This window comes from Pseudopipra pipra, chromosome 1 (genome assembly GCF_036250125.1).
Source record: "Pseudopipra pipra isolate bDixPip1 chromosome 1, bDixPip1.hap1, whole genome shotgun sequence".
Lineage (NCBI taxonomy): Eukaryota > Metazoa > Chordata > Aves > Passeriformes > Pipridae > Pseudopipra > Pseudopipra pipra.
In genome coordinates this window covers 87,713,219-87,731,774 of record NC_087549.1, presented here as the reverse complement: position 1 = coordinate 87,731,774, position 18,556 = coordinate 87,713,219, and the positions used below count along the sequence as shown (strand labels likewise).

Here is an 18,556-nt window from a genome sequence, read left to right as displayed (position 1 = left end):
CAGGGTTATCCACAGGTGACTGACAGCCTGCAGAAGACAGCTTGCTCAATCTGCTTCCATACTGTGAAGAAGGCACGGGCCTTTGAATCGCCATTCTCCCCTCTCCAAGAATCTCTTTGAATGAAATCACTGCTCTGGAACAAACCAAACTTGCTTGTATGCAATGTGAGGCAGGGGAGTAAGAACGCAGGACCAAATCAGTGTGAGTTTCACAACAAGTTAAACCTGCACAGGTAAAGAATTTTAACAGGCACAAGTGTTAAACTCATTCTTCCCACTGAGAAACCCATGGCATACCCTCTGTTCAAACAATTACACCATGTTACTAACAAAACCACCCTTATAGTTCATATTGTACATATATAAATAAAGGATTTTTAATTTTTTAAAAAAGAAAAAAAGATGGTAACTGACTAATTCACAACACATCATCCCTTTCTCCAAGCCAAAGCTGATTTTATTTGCCTTTCTTCATTTTTGCAGTCTTTTCTTTCCTCTTCTTCACATGCTTTGGGATTTTGGTTTTTCTCTTCTCTCTTTGGGCTTCTTTAACCATCTTTTTCCTTTCCTATAAATAATCACACACCATTCAGTTAAAGATAGAAAGGAGTGAGTGATTTTGAGCAAGTTAATCAACTGTCACATTAGCAAGTTAATTTAACACATGACATAAAAATAAGATTATCAAGAGAAAGAAATAAAAAAAATAAAAATCAATAGGAATAGTGAGGGGAAAAGAAAAAACAAGTATAGGTTGGGGTGGAGCCAAGACCTACACACTGGTAATGACAAGGCAAAATTCAAACTAGTTAAAACATCCATTTCATGCAACCTTTGAAGAAAGGGAACCTATCAATAATGATGAGAAGTGACCAAGACTTCTCTGCTTCATATCTGAAAGACAGCAGCTCCACATTGGTATAAAGTGTCTAGTAGAGCACCGTATTTTTATTTGACAGATTTTCTCGGAAGAAAAACCCAACAGCAAACTCCCAAATCTTCAATCCCTTAAGCCCAACAAGTTTCACGCTTCTATTTTTTTTTTGCACAACACCTAAAAGTCTGCCAAAAGGCTCTCACCTATGAGTGATACTCTGCAGAAGAGCCTGACCAAAACTGAGCATAATTATTCTGCAGTTTAGAAAACAAAGCCTTAAAAAAACCCACTCAAACCCTAACCATAATTGCTTTGCATGACTGCATTACAACTCTTGCCCCCCAGCAAAGGTAGCCAGTCTGTACTAATTGTTCTGCAAAAGCCACTGAGGTATAGACACTGTCACCAAGACTCCAGTTCTGTAAGTCAAGTGGTCTCAGTTCCCTGGGCACAAGGAAGTTGATCAGTGATCACAACCACAAACCAAACACCAAAGCCTGGAAGAGTAGCCAGAAGCACTGAAAAGCTGTCCAGGCTTCACTAAATTCTGCTTTGTGTACCCCTCTAATTCCCTGAGAGACCTCTCTCCTATCTTTGCCTAGGCTACAGAGAGCTGTGTTACATGTTGCTCTACATAAAAACATCACTAATAAAGCATGAAATTCACTGTCTCTGCTCTGTTGTTTCAGACAAGAATTAGCAAAAACCACTAAGTTTGGATTTTTTCATGCCACATAAGCAGAGGTGGGAAAAATAAATAATTCCTAGCCAGCTGACCTTTTTGTCCATGCCAACTTCAGCAGGTTTATCTTTGGGATGTACAGATTCTTTACAGCCTGAATCAGAGTCCTCTGAGCTGCCATCATCATTATCGTCATCAGAGTCTGTTTCTGACTGGTTTGCCTTTTCAAGAAGAGCAGGAATCTGCAAGATAAATAAAGAATTATATCAAATCAAACCCAAGAAATCAAACACACACACATATATACATTATGTATACATATATATATTTCTTAAAAAACCAGAACAGAATCTGCTGCAAAGAAACCCTTGAGAGAGCTGATGCCATCTCCTTTACTACAGCCATCACTGAGTCTCAAGAAAAAGAATGAAAAGTAGGTTAAACAAATTAAGAACAAGGAATCTAGAATGTACAACAAAGTTTCTTTTAGGTCAGGTCTCACAGCACAGCTGTTATTTGTACTCCCAAACTAATTTCCCTAAGTTAAACAGCGATTTGCTAACATACATGGAATCCAATTTTTAATTATCTTGGATCATACTCAAATCCACCTTGGGGGCACTGTATGTATACTATATTGCAAACACAAATATCTACACTGGAAAACTCACTTATTCCTAAACAAGCCTGGAGACTCTGCTACAGCCTGATCCCATCCATGTTTATATTTCCATTTTAAATCAGAGTCTACACCACTGCAAGATAACATTTACAAAGTAAGGAGGGGGAATCCACACACAGCTTCTATCTTGAATTGCAGGCTACAGCTGATCTGTATCCAACTTCTTATCCAATGTACTTTACAGTCCAATGTCACTGTCAAGTACTTCAAATATAGTAAGACATAATATCTTATGCCTTATACTGCAGGGCTATTCTTTATGCAATATTACAGCAAAGATATTCTGAATATATCAAAACTTGCAGCTGTGCTATGACTTAAATCGATTACATTTTCCATAATTGGAAAACACTCCCTCATCTGCACCTTAACTTTAGAGATCACAGCCATATCAAGGATTTTCATTTCATTTCAAGCAACCCAAGCATTGACCACAGTTAAGGGAAGCAATTCCTGTATTGTGCAGACACGCTGCCATGCCAGACACATCCTGGACATAAATGGTCACTCTGCAGACAAGAGGCTTCTTTCATGGTGCCAGCTGCAAGATGAGGCATTCTCTGTGCTACCTGTAAGCCCCTTTCTGAAGATGGCTAAAATGAAGGATTTCAAAAAGACCCTCTCACCTTCTGAACACCAGACAAATCCTTCTTTAGTCCTGTAACAGTCTGGTAGAGAATCTACATCAAGGGAGAGAGAAAGAAATTAAATTATCAAAATACGTCTTAATTTTTTGTGCCCAGACAAAATTATTATTTGAACATAAATTAAAAAAAAAGAAAAAAAAGACCAAGAGAAACCCCACAACACTAGCATTAGCACTAACCAGACAATTTTGAAGTACGATACTGGATTCAGTACTCAACACATTGGTTACAAAGCTTCTGGTTTTGTTTGCTGCTATCAGTTTCCAGTAAGAAGAATTCATATCCCCTCCCTCTTTTTCTGCAGTGTCTCAGCATGTCTACTCACATTATCTTGCTGAACATTCAATGCCATATCCTCTTCTTTCAATTTCATCATAATATCCACATCTCTCTCGTAGTTTTTGACTTCAGTCAAAGTTCGAGGTATGTAAGCCTTCTTAAATACCTGGCAGAGTGAAAAGAAACACAGACTTACTTATTTACATACAGTGTCACAATGTTTTTCTTTCCTAATTATGCATCCTTAAAAGAATAATCACAAAGACTCAGAGAAACAAAAAATTGACATAGCAGTCATTCACTACCATGCAACCTATGTATTATTGACAGATCATGACTAATAAGGCTCCTCTTGCTCCTCCAGGCAACTAACAAACTTCCCCAATCCTTCCAACTATCTCTTAAACCTATTTGAGTCCTAAGGCTTTATATTCTAAGGATTTTTCTAACGTTTTTATTGTGATATTTACAATGCCTTCCAAAAGCATCTCTTTATATATTTATATAAAACCTGTTTCAACCTACAGACGAACTCAAAAAAGATCCCTGCAGCAGTATAGTATAGTAAAAACTATTGCAGTATCAACAACATACTTTAAAATTTGTGTTTGAAACAGTCTTCCAGCAAACTTATGACCTTACCAGATTAGAAAGAGGCATTTTGCTTCTCTTTTTCATGGTATCCGTTCAATCCTAATACAAATTCAGTTCACTTCGTGATCATCAGTGCTTGTCTAAGTGCTGTGCACAAAGCAGAAGCCTCCACAGAGCTTGCCCTTAATCAGCTCTGCTCTTTTGTTAAGAAAGTGACACTAACTAGCCATGGTCACATGAGAGGTTTATGAGAAATAAACTGAACTTAGATGCTATGAAACCATTTCTGTTACAGGTCAGTACCTCACGTAAACAAAGGAATAATTGGCTTGCAAAAGATGGACTTGTTACAAAACACTAGCATCTGACTATAGAACAGAAGTTGTATTCTGAGGATATCCTGGGAAACAAAAAAAATCTTTCCTTGGTCAATCTTGAAGCAGTTAGTAAAACGTGCAGAGCTTCAAGAGAAGAAGAAAAGTCTTCGATAAATCAAGTAGTACTGACTCCAAAGATAGAGGTTTGGTTTTTTTCTGGTTTGTTTTTCGGGGTTTTTTTAACTCTTCTGGAACAGATAGAAATGGTTGTATCTTTACATCAAGCCTTTTCAAAACATTAGCAGCTTTCTGTAATGGACTTGAAATGGCTTCACTTAATATAAAAGCAATGGAAAAACTGAATGAGACTGTGACTAGCAAATTGATCAATGCATGTATCCCAATAGCCTGTTTCTGTATCACTGGTCCAAAACCACCAACATAATCAGATCTCTCCACTCTGTTTTTTGTTAACTAAACCTGAACTAGTTACAAGCAAGGATCTAGCTACAAGCAAACAAACTTGTTTAGGAAATGGTGTATTTGTCTTGTAACAGCTTATTGCTGTCAGCTTTTACACATGGCATCCCTTAATACTTCACATCTCAACTAGTTCAAGACATCTCAGTATCACAAACAATGTTTTGCTTATCATCAGCTGTGCATTTTGACAAATAAAATAGAACACTTTTCATTGTTTAGAAGAGGCAAGGTTAATATTATTTTAAAGCAGAAACAGAAATCCTCACTTCCTCGTCCACTTTATCTTGACTGGATCTTTCCTCCTCTGTTCTTTTCGATGCTATTTCCATCGCCTAAAGAAATACAAAACAATACAAAGTTATCACTCTTTAGAATCTCATCGCTAACTCTTTAGAATCGCATCCAACTAACTACTCTCATCTATGTTTCTCCCTGTATTTCACTGTCACTCGCACGCACTCCAGGTTTCCCTATGGGAATGACTTCAGCGACACCTAATGGTAACCAGCACTGCTGCAAGCACACTTACAACTAAAGATCGGGGCTGTTAATAGAGGGGAAAACACACTTGCTGCTCCTCCCAGACCAAATTATGGCAGGCCCAGCATGGCTACGGGACATAACAGCACAAGGAGAATACAATGAGCAGTGCTCAGTCCTGGAACTTGGCTCTTCTCATGCACACCAAGCAAGCCAGAGGAGCCACATGGCACAGCTCACTCTCATTCAACCTCCAGTATGAGAGAAAGTACACAACAGCTGGAATTCTGCATGCTGTACTGTTATTTGGACCACATTCATGTGGTCTTGAACAGGAAAGACATGTCAAATCTCCACTCTTAGCATGACATACATGGTCCCCATTTTTCTTGTGTTAACTTAAAAAGCACTTACACACACACTCCTTTCTAAAGAAATATCTAACTGGGAGCAGAGGACTGGCAGCTAGAGATGAAATACAGGGGTGCTGCTAGCAGCACTGAATAACTTCAGTTCCTCCTAGACACAATGTCTTCTGCCAGCAGCTGTATTTGGCAAGCAAGATCAGGTACCCTGAAGTAACACTGTCCTAGTCATTCCCTTCTCCCCTCAGCCCATCCTGCTCAAATCTGCATTCTTAATCCCACTCTCTATATAAGCATGGTTATATTTCTGCAGAGCTTCTCCTTACCAAAAAGAAAGAACTAATTTAAACCATCCTGGTTTTAGTAGCACCTCAAACAGACATTTGAGTTTTCACAATCAGAGTTTTTGAGAAAACATAGAATGAAAATGTTGTCACTCCATAATGGTATAAATGGAAAAGACCTGTGTGTGTTTTTGAAGCTCTAGCATACCAGTGTCGTATACCATCTTCCTTCAATAGCAGGATGTAGAGTAATGAGATGAAAGAGCTTGAACTACATCTGATTTTATTGTTCAAGTCTTCCTACATAAGCAACAAGGCCATGAGGTCTTACCTTAGACAGGTAGTCATCAATGTTCTCACTTGTGATAGAAGGATCAGTAATAAACTCAAACAGCTCCCTCACAGTCATCACTGCAACATTATGCTTCTGGAAAAAGTCTACCAGGAGACAAGGGCAGAGACAAAAACTATAAGTAATTACATCTAAAAAATGCAGCTATGATGATAAAGTGAAAAAATGTATTTCCAATAAGGAATAGAGACCTCAAACTTTTGCCAGAGAAACAAAAGGATCCACTGAAACACAGTACAGCCTAATTATGATCCACCACATACTAGAATTTTCCTCAATAGTACACTCAGAATTGGTTTCTTGAGTCAATTATGACCAAAATCTGAGGCTGCACTTCTGTACTGAAAAACAGCAGAGAACTGCTAAATAGGCAGTTTAATTAAGCAGAGGACTGCTTAATAAGCATTTCCTACTAAAGTTCTCAGAAGTTCTCTCACTATGAGAAATTAATCACAGAAAGAACAAACAAAATTTACTTTGGAGGCACCTCTCTGTGCCTATGGAACCACAAGTCTCTGCAATGATCACAGCTAGGGCAAGATGTTTCTTAGAGACTCTGTAGGAAAACTAGACAGCGAAAGTTGCAGTGACAGAAAACAAACAAAAGCCAGAAAGGAGTTACTAGAAATCCACGACCAGAAAAGTAGTAAGGAAAAATTAGCATACTGGGTATCAACAGACATATTGCATCAAAATGCACACAGTTTTTTGCACAGACTTTTGAGAGTCTCTGTAAAATAAGAAAAAAGTCAACCTGAAAAGAAAGGGGGGACAAAAGCAGGCTGCAGTGAGATTTTTTGTCCTCAGAGACACACCCTAACAGGAGGTGTGTGTGTTACACAACATGTAGACTCACATATGAGGGCCAAATTCTCAAGAGAAAAACAGTCAAGGTAATTTGTTTATCAAAATACTATGACAAGTGATAACATCTCTAATTAATTACTCTACGCCTCCATCCTCTCAGCTGCCCTGGACAAGTAAGCACAGGGAACTTTATAACATAAGGTAACTTCTTGCCAGCTGAGGAATTCCAAATGTGGATTCAATTCACAGAAGGAAACACATCAGTATGTCTGCACAGTATTTTAAGTAAGGGAAGACTGGAGTGGGCAGTGCTGCAGTCTGGGACTCATATCTATCATAAATCTGAGATTCAGCCGGGTGACTCATTTTGGCCAGATAACTTCTGGCAAAATAGGCTACTCTCTTCTGAACTCAGCACAGTACACTGCTCCTTGAGGAAGTCATGAGAACATAGGAGAGGAAGTATTTTAATGGAATTTTGACAGCTTCTACAGTCAGTTACACCTGAAAGAACACAGGTGAACACAGTTAAACTTGCTAAATAAACCAGCTTGTCAGAACAAGGGTTGAAGTGCAGCCCACTCACCGTTAACGTTGGCACAATCTTTTCGCAGGAACTCCAGTGCATGAGGGTGGTCATGCTCCACAGCCTGAGACACATCAATTATGTACACATCCCCACTGTGGTATCTGCAAAAAAACCCCATACAGAGCTGCACTAACTCCACCATAAAAAAAAAATAATTATAAAAATGATACCTCACTAATTTTTCCCCCAGTTGAGGGGGTTTTTTTTCTGGTTGTGAGGGGGCTTTGTTTGGTAGTTTTGGCGAGGTTTTTTTATCTTTATTTGGGTTTTTTGTTTCTTATTTGTGGGGTTGGTTTGCTTGTTTGTTTGCTTGGGTTTTTTTTTAACAGAGAAAGCTCAAATCTGGCTAAAAGCTACATAATTAATTACAGAAGTTACAAAACCCAGTAACAAAAAGGACCCCACCCTCCCTTAAAGGTACTTTAGTACTCTTACAGACATTGCCAATGCATACATTTTAGATGTCACAATTCAGAGCGAAGGTTAAAAACATACAGCATATTAAATTCACTGAGATCTGCATGAACAAGTCTGGCATCTTGGTACATTCTTCTCATGTACTGGATGATTTGTAGGTACAGTTCCCGGACTTTGGAGTCAGATAACTGAGCATTCTTCAGCAGAGGAGCAGGCCTTGAAATTACAATATAAATAACAGAAAGTGAATACTTTTTCCTTCTTTGTACCAGCTGCAAATGCTTTAATTGCTGTATCTGATCCTTCCACTGAGTAGGTATGTCAAGCAATTCAGCATGAGCAACAAAGTTCAAGGAGCTATCATGAAGGGCAGCAAACCTTGCTACATGCTTGCCAAAGATACTGGAACTCTGTTTCCAACATGAAGTAATTTGGACCATGCTACATTAATGTTTGTGCTACAAAACTTATGAGCTATCTTCACGTAGGATTAGCAAACCTTTCCAGCCTTAATCTCCGCTTAAACCAATTTACGACTTAATTTTGCACACAACTGAAGCTTCAGAATCATACAGATTGCCTGCAGTAGTATCTGGCAAATGTCTGGGTATTCCAGTCACGTGCACATATAAGAATAACATGCTAATTTTACAGGCCTGAAGCAATAATAGGTAAATTCAGAGGGTTGGTTTGTTTGGTTTTAATAAGCCTTCATGGAAAGCTACTGTTAAAACAAAAAAAAAAAAAGCAAACAAAACAAACTTGATTTTCCAAAGATACTTACCTATCACCTTTACCAATAAAGCCCATGACAAGCACATGACTCCTTAGCATAATTGGCTCTGGGCAAGGTATCTGGGCTGTATTCAACCTGAAACAAAGCCACAGAAAAACATAAAATCAAACTCTGCTATTTGCATTGCACTAGTGCATAAAGGAGCTCTGTTGCTTTAAACATAATACACAGTAAGAGCTCAGGAAACTCTCACTTGTGAAGAACAACTAGGAAATGCATATAAAAAGCCACAACCATTCTGGCTCTGACCCTTTTCTAAGCATTCCTGTGTCAGACAAAGAGTCTTTACACAATTCAGGTTAATCCTAGATTAACCTATATCACACAGCATGCTGCTACTCAGCAGCAGCTATTTCCAGCTTTTTCTTGCTGTTCAATCATGTCAGACAGAGTTCAGACATTGAAGAGCTTAGAGCATGAGCAGTAAAACAAAAGAATATCTTTATTCCTCCCTCCCCTTTTAATTTCTCTCCCATAGTGAAGTTTAAGACACTTTCCTGAACACTCCAGAGACCCTAAAAGATAGGGATAATCACAGTCTAGCAATAGGAGAGTACCTCCTATAAACTTAAAAGTTTCAGTTACCCTTGCATGATGAAATAAAAACTGGAAAAAATCACCTTATTAAATTTCTCATTTCTTTTTCAGCCCAGGTTTTCACCATTTTTCTTGGGTTGCCTTTGCAGTATCCATGACGAAATCTTTAAATAAAAAAGAAAATACATCAGGGACTCTTAGCCAATCAATGCAGTATTAGCACCAGTGATTTTACCACCTTTCAAACAATCCCACTTCCCAAGTAAAACCAGGCAGAAGTCAAACTCACCTGAATTCGCCACTCACGTACTTATCCCGATCTTTAAACATCAGAATAGAGGTTTTGTAAATCTTTATTGCTCTGTTCTCTCCATTTGCAGTACCAGCATGATATACATTAGCCTATCAGATTACAAAGGAAAGAAACAACATTACAGAAAAGCTCTTTAAAGCAACATAATCTTCCCTCTTCTTCTCTTTCTGACACCCGGAAAAGATCCGATCTCACCCCAGCCCCTACATGGCACCCAGCTGAGTGAGACTGAACACAAGGGCAACCCTTTTTCTATGAGGCAGCTTACAGGAAGTATGTAACACGGGGCAGGGCTACTACAGGACAAAACCAACACTGAACAAGAAAACTGTGTCTCACTTTGGAGACTGAAACAAGTCCCTGTGTCAACAGTTAACTTGAGCCTGTGCACTATTTAGTCCCCAAAGCATGGCCCAAATATCTCATGTTTTCACTTCTACACAGGGTGGAAGTATATCTTTAATCAGCATCCAAGGACTTGGAAGAAAACTAGTCAGCCTAGGTGACTAGGCATTCTAAAACTGATTTATTAATTTACTTGGAAATCGGTGGTCTAGTTTTAATTATCTGCAACATTACTTGATAATAACAGCACACAAACATGATAGTTTTGTAAAAGCAATGGAGGTTTAATAGTATTTTAAACAGAATTCTGTTACACCATTTAGATACTTCCGTGTCTGCTGATCTGCATGCAAGAGTCTCACATGAAGAAAGAATTACCTGGGTTGGTGTGTTTTTTCAGGCACTATATAAAATTAGGTGTATACATAACTTTTCAAAAAATTTTGATGGAAAGATACAATTAACGAGATCCACAAATTTAAGATAACATTTAAGCATTTTTAGAAATCTTTCATACTTAGGAAAATTGGTTTCCTTTAACATAAATTGCCTTTTATCTTATGATAACTTCATACCAACCAAGCAACACAAAAAAGCTAGTACTAAACCCAAGTCTTTCAGTATATCTTCTGAGCACCATAAACTTCTGCCTAGGTTGTTGAAAAAAAAGAGACTACTATGCCACTTTCAATAAAACTTACTTCTTTCCCTGTGCTGATGCAGCCATTGATTTCTGATATGACACCTCTAGACAACATCTTGAAGAGAATCATTCGGGTCCTTGGATCCAACACCTCAAATTTAATACAGAAAAGTCAGCACAGGATAAAACTTAATAATACTGTCCAGTCTTAGTACCATAATAAAGGATCCATGGCATCAGACTACTCTCAAGGATTAAATGATAATCCAAACAGCAACCACTCAGAATTCTGGCATGATTCTAGAATGATACTTCACTTTTTCTGCCAACATTATTAATTTTTTTCTTTTTTAAGCTAAGCATATGTCTTTGAGTTAGCTCTAGAAGAGAAAAAGAGAATTATTTCCCACACATAGTTGCATCAAATGTTTTAAAATAAGGTTTCTCTTGGGATACAGTATCATAACTGAAATAAAGCAGCTATGTGGCTTAGGGCCAGTACTAGTTCAGTCTTGCTAAAGAAGAAAAAAAGAAAAAGGCAAACCTAGAATTTTTTCTTGTTCTTTGGAATTTTGGAATTCTGCATTGCATATACGAACACAATGCTAAGCACAAAAATGAGCTCCAAAATGTTTATGGAAGCAAGTACAACCTTCATATACACAAAAGAAACAACAGGTCTCTTCAGGATAACAAGGGAACAGAATTCCAAAGTAAACTCAGTTGCTATTGTATCTGTTTTATCAGTGATTCCAAAATTCAACATTATTTGCTCTGGTCAAGAGAAATTTGATGAATTAAGGACTTACCTGTTCTACTGTTGCTCTGTCTGACTTGTCTTTGACTCGGTACCTAGCAGAAGTGAAAATAAAATGATAAAATCCCACATATGGACTCAGTTTTGACAGAGCAAATCACGACATTCTGTATCAAAGATAAGGTGACAGCCTCAAGGAGTAAGGCTTTCAGCTTATACAGAAGCAAAGGTTTCTCCTGCCAGCAGAGGAATGTTAAAAAAAACCCCACAACAAATCACCACCACCACCCATGACCATCAGTGTCCTTCACTTTTATAGATATCTTCTTGCCTGTGCTGAATTATGCTCGTTCAGGAGAAAACAGTATCTGTCTTTACAACTTACAGCTATAAGCTACAGGCCTAAAAAAAATCTTAAAAAGAATTACTTTTCCCTCACCAAATCATCAGGAGCAAACTTCAAAAGGTTTCTAATACCTTTTTAGCCCAACTGCTTAAGGATCTCTGTCTAGAAAAAAGAGTAACAGAGATAAAATAGCCTTTTCTAAGGGAATGACACCTGTCACTTACGTCTTACAACACCAACACAATTTGATGTGCTACCAGTGACAGAAAGATCAAAATCTTGGAATGATTTAGACAACTTTTTTGGAAACCAAACAGTTTAAGACTAAAAGGCAAACTGCGCACAGACCACTTCTAAATTTCATTTTTCTTAACAAACTTTTCAAAATAAGGAAATAAGCACTACACTTCTGGGTTCAAATTATTTAAGTGAAAACAGAACTACAAGTAATACTCACATATCTGCTTCTTTCTGTCTAGACTTTTCTGTGACTCTGTTTATAACGGAGTCATCAAAATTCAGCTTATCTGAAAAACACATTAGAAAAAAAATGAGAAAAAAAACCCCAAACCCAAAGAAGTTTCCTATGAAATTGCCCCTGGAATTCTGCTGCCAGCCAATTTGCCATAACACAATGTTAAAACATAGGCAGAGCTCCCTGTAACAAGCAGAGAAGCTTAGCTACACGCTAAGGATTAACCTAGCTCTCCACTCTGTCTACATTTCAAAGTAGGACTCTAAGGGAACAACACAGTGAGACAGTTCCACAGACTTGGAGATGTGATGCCATCCAGAAGTAATGCCTTTTGGACAACATTTCACCATTAAATTTGTCTGCTCTTCTCTTATCACAATCAAATGCCATTTTTCTGAACAGAATTAAGCAATAGGCTCCCGGATTCTCTCTGACAATATATTTAAATGGTGTTTGATTAAATGCTAAATGTCTAAATGTATAAAAGCTGCTGTATTTGGTTACACATACCAGCAACCTTTATTTTAGCACCACTTTGTTATAAAGGAAAACACAGCCTCTGATCACCACCCTGTCAAAAGGTGCCAATCACACCCTGTCCTACCAGGCTGTGCCGAGCAGCCATTTCCATCTCATGGTAACCATCAAACTACACCGTCTAGGACAGCAGCCTCCTCACTTATCACAGAAACTCTACCCCTGTGAGAGAACTGTTGCATAATGTGCCACACTAATACTACAGGGGACTATAATTGTCTAGAAAATGTAGCTGTGGTAGCAGCTGTGAGAATGACCAATAACACAACAGAGAGTTGACACCCTCCCTCCACACCAAACAGTTTGCTCCTACAGAGAAACTAGGGAAGAGAGAACTTTATGTGGTCTGGAGAAGTCAAGGTGAAGTTAAAAAACCAACAGCCACGAGGCTCTGAAGGTGGAGACAAAGGGGTAGGACAGCCAGTTAATGGAGACTAAAGGCAACTTTAAGTATGCAAAAGCCATTTTTAATCTGTCTGGTAATGGTTAAGTGATTCATTCCAGTGAGTTCTGGCTTAATGTAAGCACAGTTAGTCCGAGAATGTCACAGTGTTAACTGTTTTCATAAGAGAAGACAATACAATTGTACTCACCTAAATTAATTTTGTGTTCAAATTTTCTTAAAACCTTGTCTGTAGGGGTGGACATTTTTGCTGAACAGCAACTAGGGGTCTGTCTATTTGCCTGAAACAAAGGATTTGTTATTGTAAGTTGCCTTCTGCGCACAGACCTTTGAAATACAGACAATATCATTGGAAAATTCAGCTCAAATGCCTATGCCTAAAGCTATAACAAGAAAACCACAAAGGGTGAGAAAACAGATATAGATTAACATCAGATTTTACTTAATTCAAGAAAAGAAAATACAGCTAATTTTAACTCAGTTAAAATTAGAAATGTGCCCTAAACCAGGGTTATTTTTAGTCTAGGAGGCTGCCAGTCTCTCATATAGCATCTTTTCTATCTCTAAAAGGAAGGGAAATAGCAAACAAAAACATAGAGACAATTGAGAGGGAAAAATGCGAAGGTAATGAACAGAGAAAACTTTACAAGATGCTGTCTTTTCTTACAGGTAGTCCTCTCCAAATACAACTAACACCTGAACTCGGTTTGACTAATATTGGATAGCATAAAACTCTAACTAAAGGCAAGAATAAATCACCCAGGACAAGTGCTGTCAGACATGACATGCTGTGATCAGCACCACTCTAATTTATCTCAGCAGTAGGAAAAATGAGGTTCTGAACCTCTGCTGTCCAAGCTGGTGTGAGAACTAGCATCCTTCTTAGCCTTCATATATGCTTTTCATTCTGCACAACACCAGAGTTTCTGTGCCAACAGCATACACTTTAATTCACTTCTAGCACCTCCCTCCATTTCCTATGCTTTTTTTTTTGCCTCCTTCACTATAAGTCTAAAACATAACCTGTTTCACCCTGGGTGTTACTAGAAGGTAGGGTCTTAAAATTAAATAGAAAGGATGGGGAAAATGGCGAGAAACACAGAGGACAAGTACCAAAAAGTAAGGGATATCAGCAGAGATCAGGGTGGGCAAAGAAAGAAAAGCTGAGAAAGGTAAGGAACAGAAGGAAAATTGCAATGAAAAAGAGAATCCAGCAGCAGGGTTTGAGACAAGAAAATCAAGATAAACTCTGGCCACAATGTACATATACAGATAGCATGGCAGAGGAACAGACTCAAAAGAAAGGCATTCTCTCAAGGAAAAATTCCTATTTACATTGATCCTCAACACAGTATTAACAGAGAACAAAGCCTTCAGATTAGCCCCATTTGCTCCTGGGCGCCCTTGACACTCACAGAATAGCCTCCAACATACCTGTGGATTGCACCCACCAGCAGCATTGTGGCGCTTCAAGAGTCTTCCCACCTCATCATCCCAGTCCCAGTCTTCATCTTCCTCTTCATCATCATTGTAGTCATCACCATCTCCTTCCTCAGCATTAAGTTCTTCACGTGGGAATGACTGGCAGCTCTCAGTGACCTCACCTTGAGGTGTTTCTGTGTCTTCTGTAGATTCACTTGAAAGAAATACAGATGTCTATATAACTAAAAACCATTGGTACAGTCACTAAAAATTCAATACATTTATCCCAACAAATGCTTTTGCAAGGTTAGCTCTCCATGAGATGCCTCTCACTTCATCTGTCTTTAAGCAATATACACTTAAATATATGCTTACAGAGGATGTCACTGCTTTTAGAGCACAGACTGCATTCAAATTATCACCCTCACCACATCAATGCTGGCTTCTAATTTGTTCTACATTTACACACATTCAGATCCCTCTGACTCCAATCAGATGGACATGCCAGATGAAGCCAGCTGGCTCCTTCACCAGAGACAAACCACGCTGCTTGCTGCTGCAGCAGATTTCCACTGGCAAGGTCTCACACAAAACCTCAACAGCAGCAGACAGTCAACCCGCTGGTACCTCAGGGCACCAGCACAACCTGCATGAAAAATGTTAGGTAGGCCTAAAACAGAATTTATGGGAGAAATGAGCTCTTATGATTTACTCATGTCATAATTCACTGTGTCCAGTTCTGGGTTCCTCAATTCAGGAAGGACATTGAGGTGCTGGAGTGGGTCCAGAGAAGGACAATGATGCTGATGAAGGGTCTGGAGCACAAGTCCTGTGAGGAGTAGCTGAGGGAGCTGGGGTTGTTTAGTCTGGAGAAAAGGAGGCTCAGAGGGGACCTTATCGCTCTCTACAACCACCTGAAAGGAGGCTGTAGCCAGGTGGGGGGCAGTCTCTTCTCCCAGGCAACCAGTGACAGGAAGAAAGAACACGGCTACAAGCTGCAGCAGGGGAGGTTTAGTTTGGACATAAGGAGGAACTTCTTCACAGGAAGGGTGATTGCACAGTGGAATGGTCTTCCCAGGGAGGTGATGGAGCCACCATCCCTGCAGGTGTTCAAGGAAAGACCGGACGTGGCATTCAGAGACACGTGTTCGGTCACAGGTTGGACTCGGTGATCCTGGAGGTCTTTCCCAACCTAAATGATTCTGTGATGCTGCAATGTCAGAAGTATGTCACGGTTTTCTGCCAAAACACGTCTGTCCCAAAGCAGCACACACAACAGAAGAGCGCAGCCGGGAGAGCGCACGCAGCCTTTCCTCTCACCCCCTCCTGTAACTCGGGCAGCACCGCCAGCGCCGGGCGAGTCCCGGGGCTGCTCCCCGCCCCGCTCCGCCTGTCTTCCCGGCCCCCCTCCAGCGCCCCTCCACACCCGGCCCTTCGCCGCCTCCTACCCTTCCGAGCTCTCCGCATCGTCAAACTGCCCGGGCACGACCTGGCTCATCACCATGGCCCGGTAGTCCATGGCGGTGGGAGGCGGGATGGAGATGCTCGCGGGACGCAGGCGCCGGCCCGGCCGCTACGGCGCCGGCAGAGGGACCAAAAGCAGCGCGAGCGAACGAGGATGGGACGGAGATGCCTCCGCTTCCCAGGCTCCGAAGCGGGGAGCGGCTGGCCTCGGGCACACAAGAATGCCGGAGAGGGACTTTTTGCAAGGGTATGTAGTGATAGGACAAGGGCGAATAGCTTTAAACTGAAAAAGGTTCCGTTTGGATTAGGTGTTTGGATGGAATTCTTCACTTTGAGGGTGGTGAGGTCCTGGAACAGGTTGCCGAGATGAGCTGAGTATGCCTGGAACTGTTCGAGGCCGGGTTGGATGGGGCTCAGAGCAACCTGATAATAGTGGAGGGTGTCCCTGCCCATGGCAGAGGGGTTGGAACTGGATTATCTTTTAAGGTCCCTTCCCACGCAAACCATTCTGTGATTCTATGAATTCACAGCAACTGCCAATACGTACTCAACTGTGCCACACCTGTACAATATTAAATAATACAGCCTTAAAAATACTGCATCTTCAAGTGCTCTTCTCTTGATTGGAAATGACCATTTCTGCCACATATTCATGGTTGTTTTCCCTAAGACACTGCTGATGACCCGTGTTCTCCATAATAGACTCTGAGTAGAGTTTTATTTAGTATGGTCTGAAATATTGAATTCCAATCTTTGTTAAAATAAATACCTAATTGAAGCCAAAAGAATTCCAAATTTTCAAGCCTTGCTAGAAGCATCTTAGGTCCTAACACCCCTTACACTGAACGACATTATAATCTATTTATATACCAATATAATGTAGGATTAAGAAAATAAAAGTGAGTGCTGGGCTTTTTCTACCTGGTACATAATGGTACAATTTTAAAATGCAGTCTTTTTTTTTGTACATGTTTTCCCATTATCCAAGTGGTATGTGTAAAAGGTATCAAAAACCTGTGATTGTGCAGAAAACACGGATGCTTATACTGAGACACCTTTAAAAAGGAATTAATGCTATAGCTGTCATTTGCATCTGCAACGCTTCCATAAAGTCAACTCATTGAGAGTATCTGAACGTGGAAAGCAACAAGCCAGTTACTGATATTTCTAAAGCTAAAGCTTTACTTCAGACTTTCTTCAAGTTCTGCCACCTAAACTTTTGACACTTGAGCACCTTGAACCTAAGTATCCCTTTTTCCTTCATTTGTATAAAAGAGGGAAACTTGTGTTACATGCTCCCTCTGTGTAACAAAGTGCCAGCTGCTAGGGCAGAAGAGAATACAGTGTCAGTCAGAAGGAATGGTACAATAACTGCTTTCCAAAGCATTCTTTACTACAGACAAACATATAAGGTCAAACTGTGTGAGAAGGTACCATGGCTCTGCTTGGACCCAGGTGACTCCAGCCAGAGGAGAGAGGGATCATTGCTGGAGGGCCCTGCCTCATACTGCTCAATGGCTCCAACCTCCAAGTCAATTCCCTAACACGTCACAAGGGAGGTCTGGAAGGGGAAAAGTTGATTTCATACAAAAGCAAACTGTCCCAATATTTCTTATTATCTTGTATAACCTGGAAATTCCCATCATGCTTTATTGTGCTAGACATCATACAAAAAAACCAGGAGCCTGTACCCTAAGGAACTCACTGCTACGGTTCCTCTCTGACAGTGGACACCATGCTGTTTAAGGCACTCTTTAGCTGCAAAATAATTACAGCAGCAGTCAAGGGTTCATCTCTGGTTTGGGAATAGGCAGTACCTCTGCCAGCAGCCCTGCCACCCAGCTTAGGTCCAGTTGCTGCCCCACCAGCACACTATGCCTTCACCCCATCTGAGTAGCCACCAGTTTAAGGAGGTGAGATGTGCCTTTGTGCGGGCATGTTCTGTGCTCTTTCGCCCCAAGTATACAGCTTCTTTCAACAGAAATTGGATTAAGCTCACCTGTTTGCTGATCTTTTTCCTAGAACCAGGTGCTGGAGAACTCTTAATCCACATGGGTCAATCCATGTGCAGAAAGAATGTGCTATTCTACAGGTTTATGTCACTGCCCAATAAATTATTCAGTGCTCTTAAGTAAATATACTCATTTATTATGATGACAGGAGACAGTTTGAAACATAACACTGCCAGAGGATTTTCACATTCATTTTTATTCCTTCTTTGCTCCAGGCTTCCACGTAACTTCCTCTACAGCTTTAGAGGGCAACTTGCTTTGTTCTGTCCCAGGCTTCAAGCACTCATTTGGAAACAGACACAAACTGTTCTACAAACAATTCATCTGCAACAGGGTTGAGGGAAGTAGTGCACTAGGCAGTGGTACTTTCAGAAGGAGAATCTCCTATGTCACAAAGAACTAGGGTTGCTGTGAACTCTCGATTTATCTCTGTCACAGGCTGAACTGCAGTGTGGCCTTGGGTAACTCCCTTTGTACAAATCTCAGGGTGGCAGTTTCTCATTTCTGAAATGGAGATAGTAATATTTCCTGTGTTCACTCAACAAGACATGAAGATAAATGCATTTAGAAGACGTTTTTAGGGAGACGTATTGGGTTTATGTGGCAAAGTTTTGAAAGCAGGGGGGGCTACATGTGTAGCTTTCTGTGAGA

General features: G+C 40.2%; 1 protein-coding gene across 1 annotated transcript; it reads right to left on the bottom strand.

The window, feature by feature from the left end:
- Nucleotides 1–352: 352 nt before the first annotated feature.
- RIOK1 (RIO kinase 1) lies at nt 353–16,013 on the bottom strand. The gene is made up of 17 exons (XM_064663933.1): nt 15,878–16,013; nt 14,442–14,643; nt 13,198–13,288; nt 12,050–12,119; nt 11,299–11,341; nt 10,548–10,640; nt 9,478–9,590; nt 9,272–9,352; nt 8,640–8,726; nt 7,934–8,071; nt 7,436–7,539; nt 6,022–6,128; nt 4,828–4,893; nt 3,214–3,333; nt 2,868–2,921; nt 1,655–1,801; nt 353–568 (listed from the first exon to the last, which is right to left on the bottom strand). Exons 1-17 carry the CDS (start codon nt 15,946–15,948, stop codon nt 458–460), a joined length of 1,698 nt encoding a protein of 565 aa, XP_064520003.1. The 5' UTR covers nt 15,949–16,013; the 3' UTR covers nt 353–457.
- Nucleotides 16,014–18,556: the final 2,543 nt, after the last annotated feature.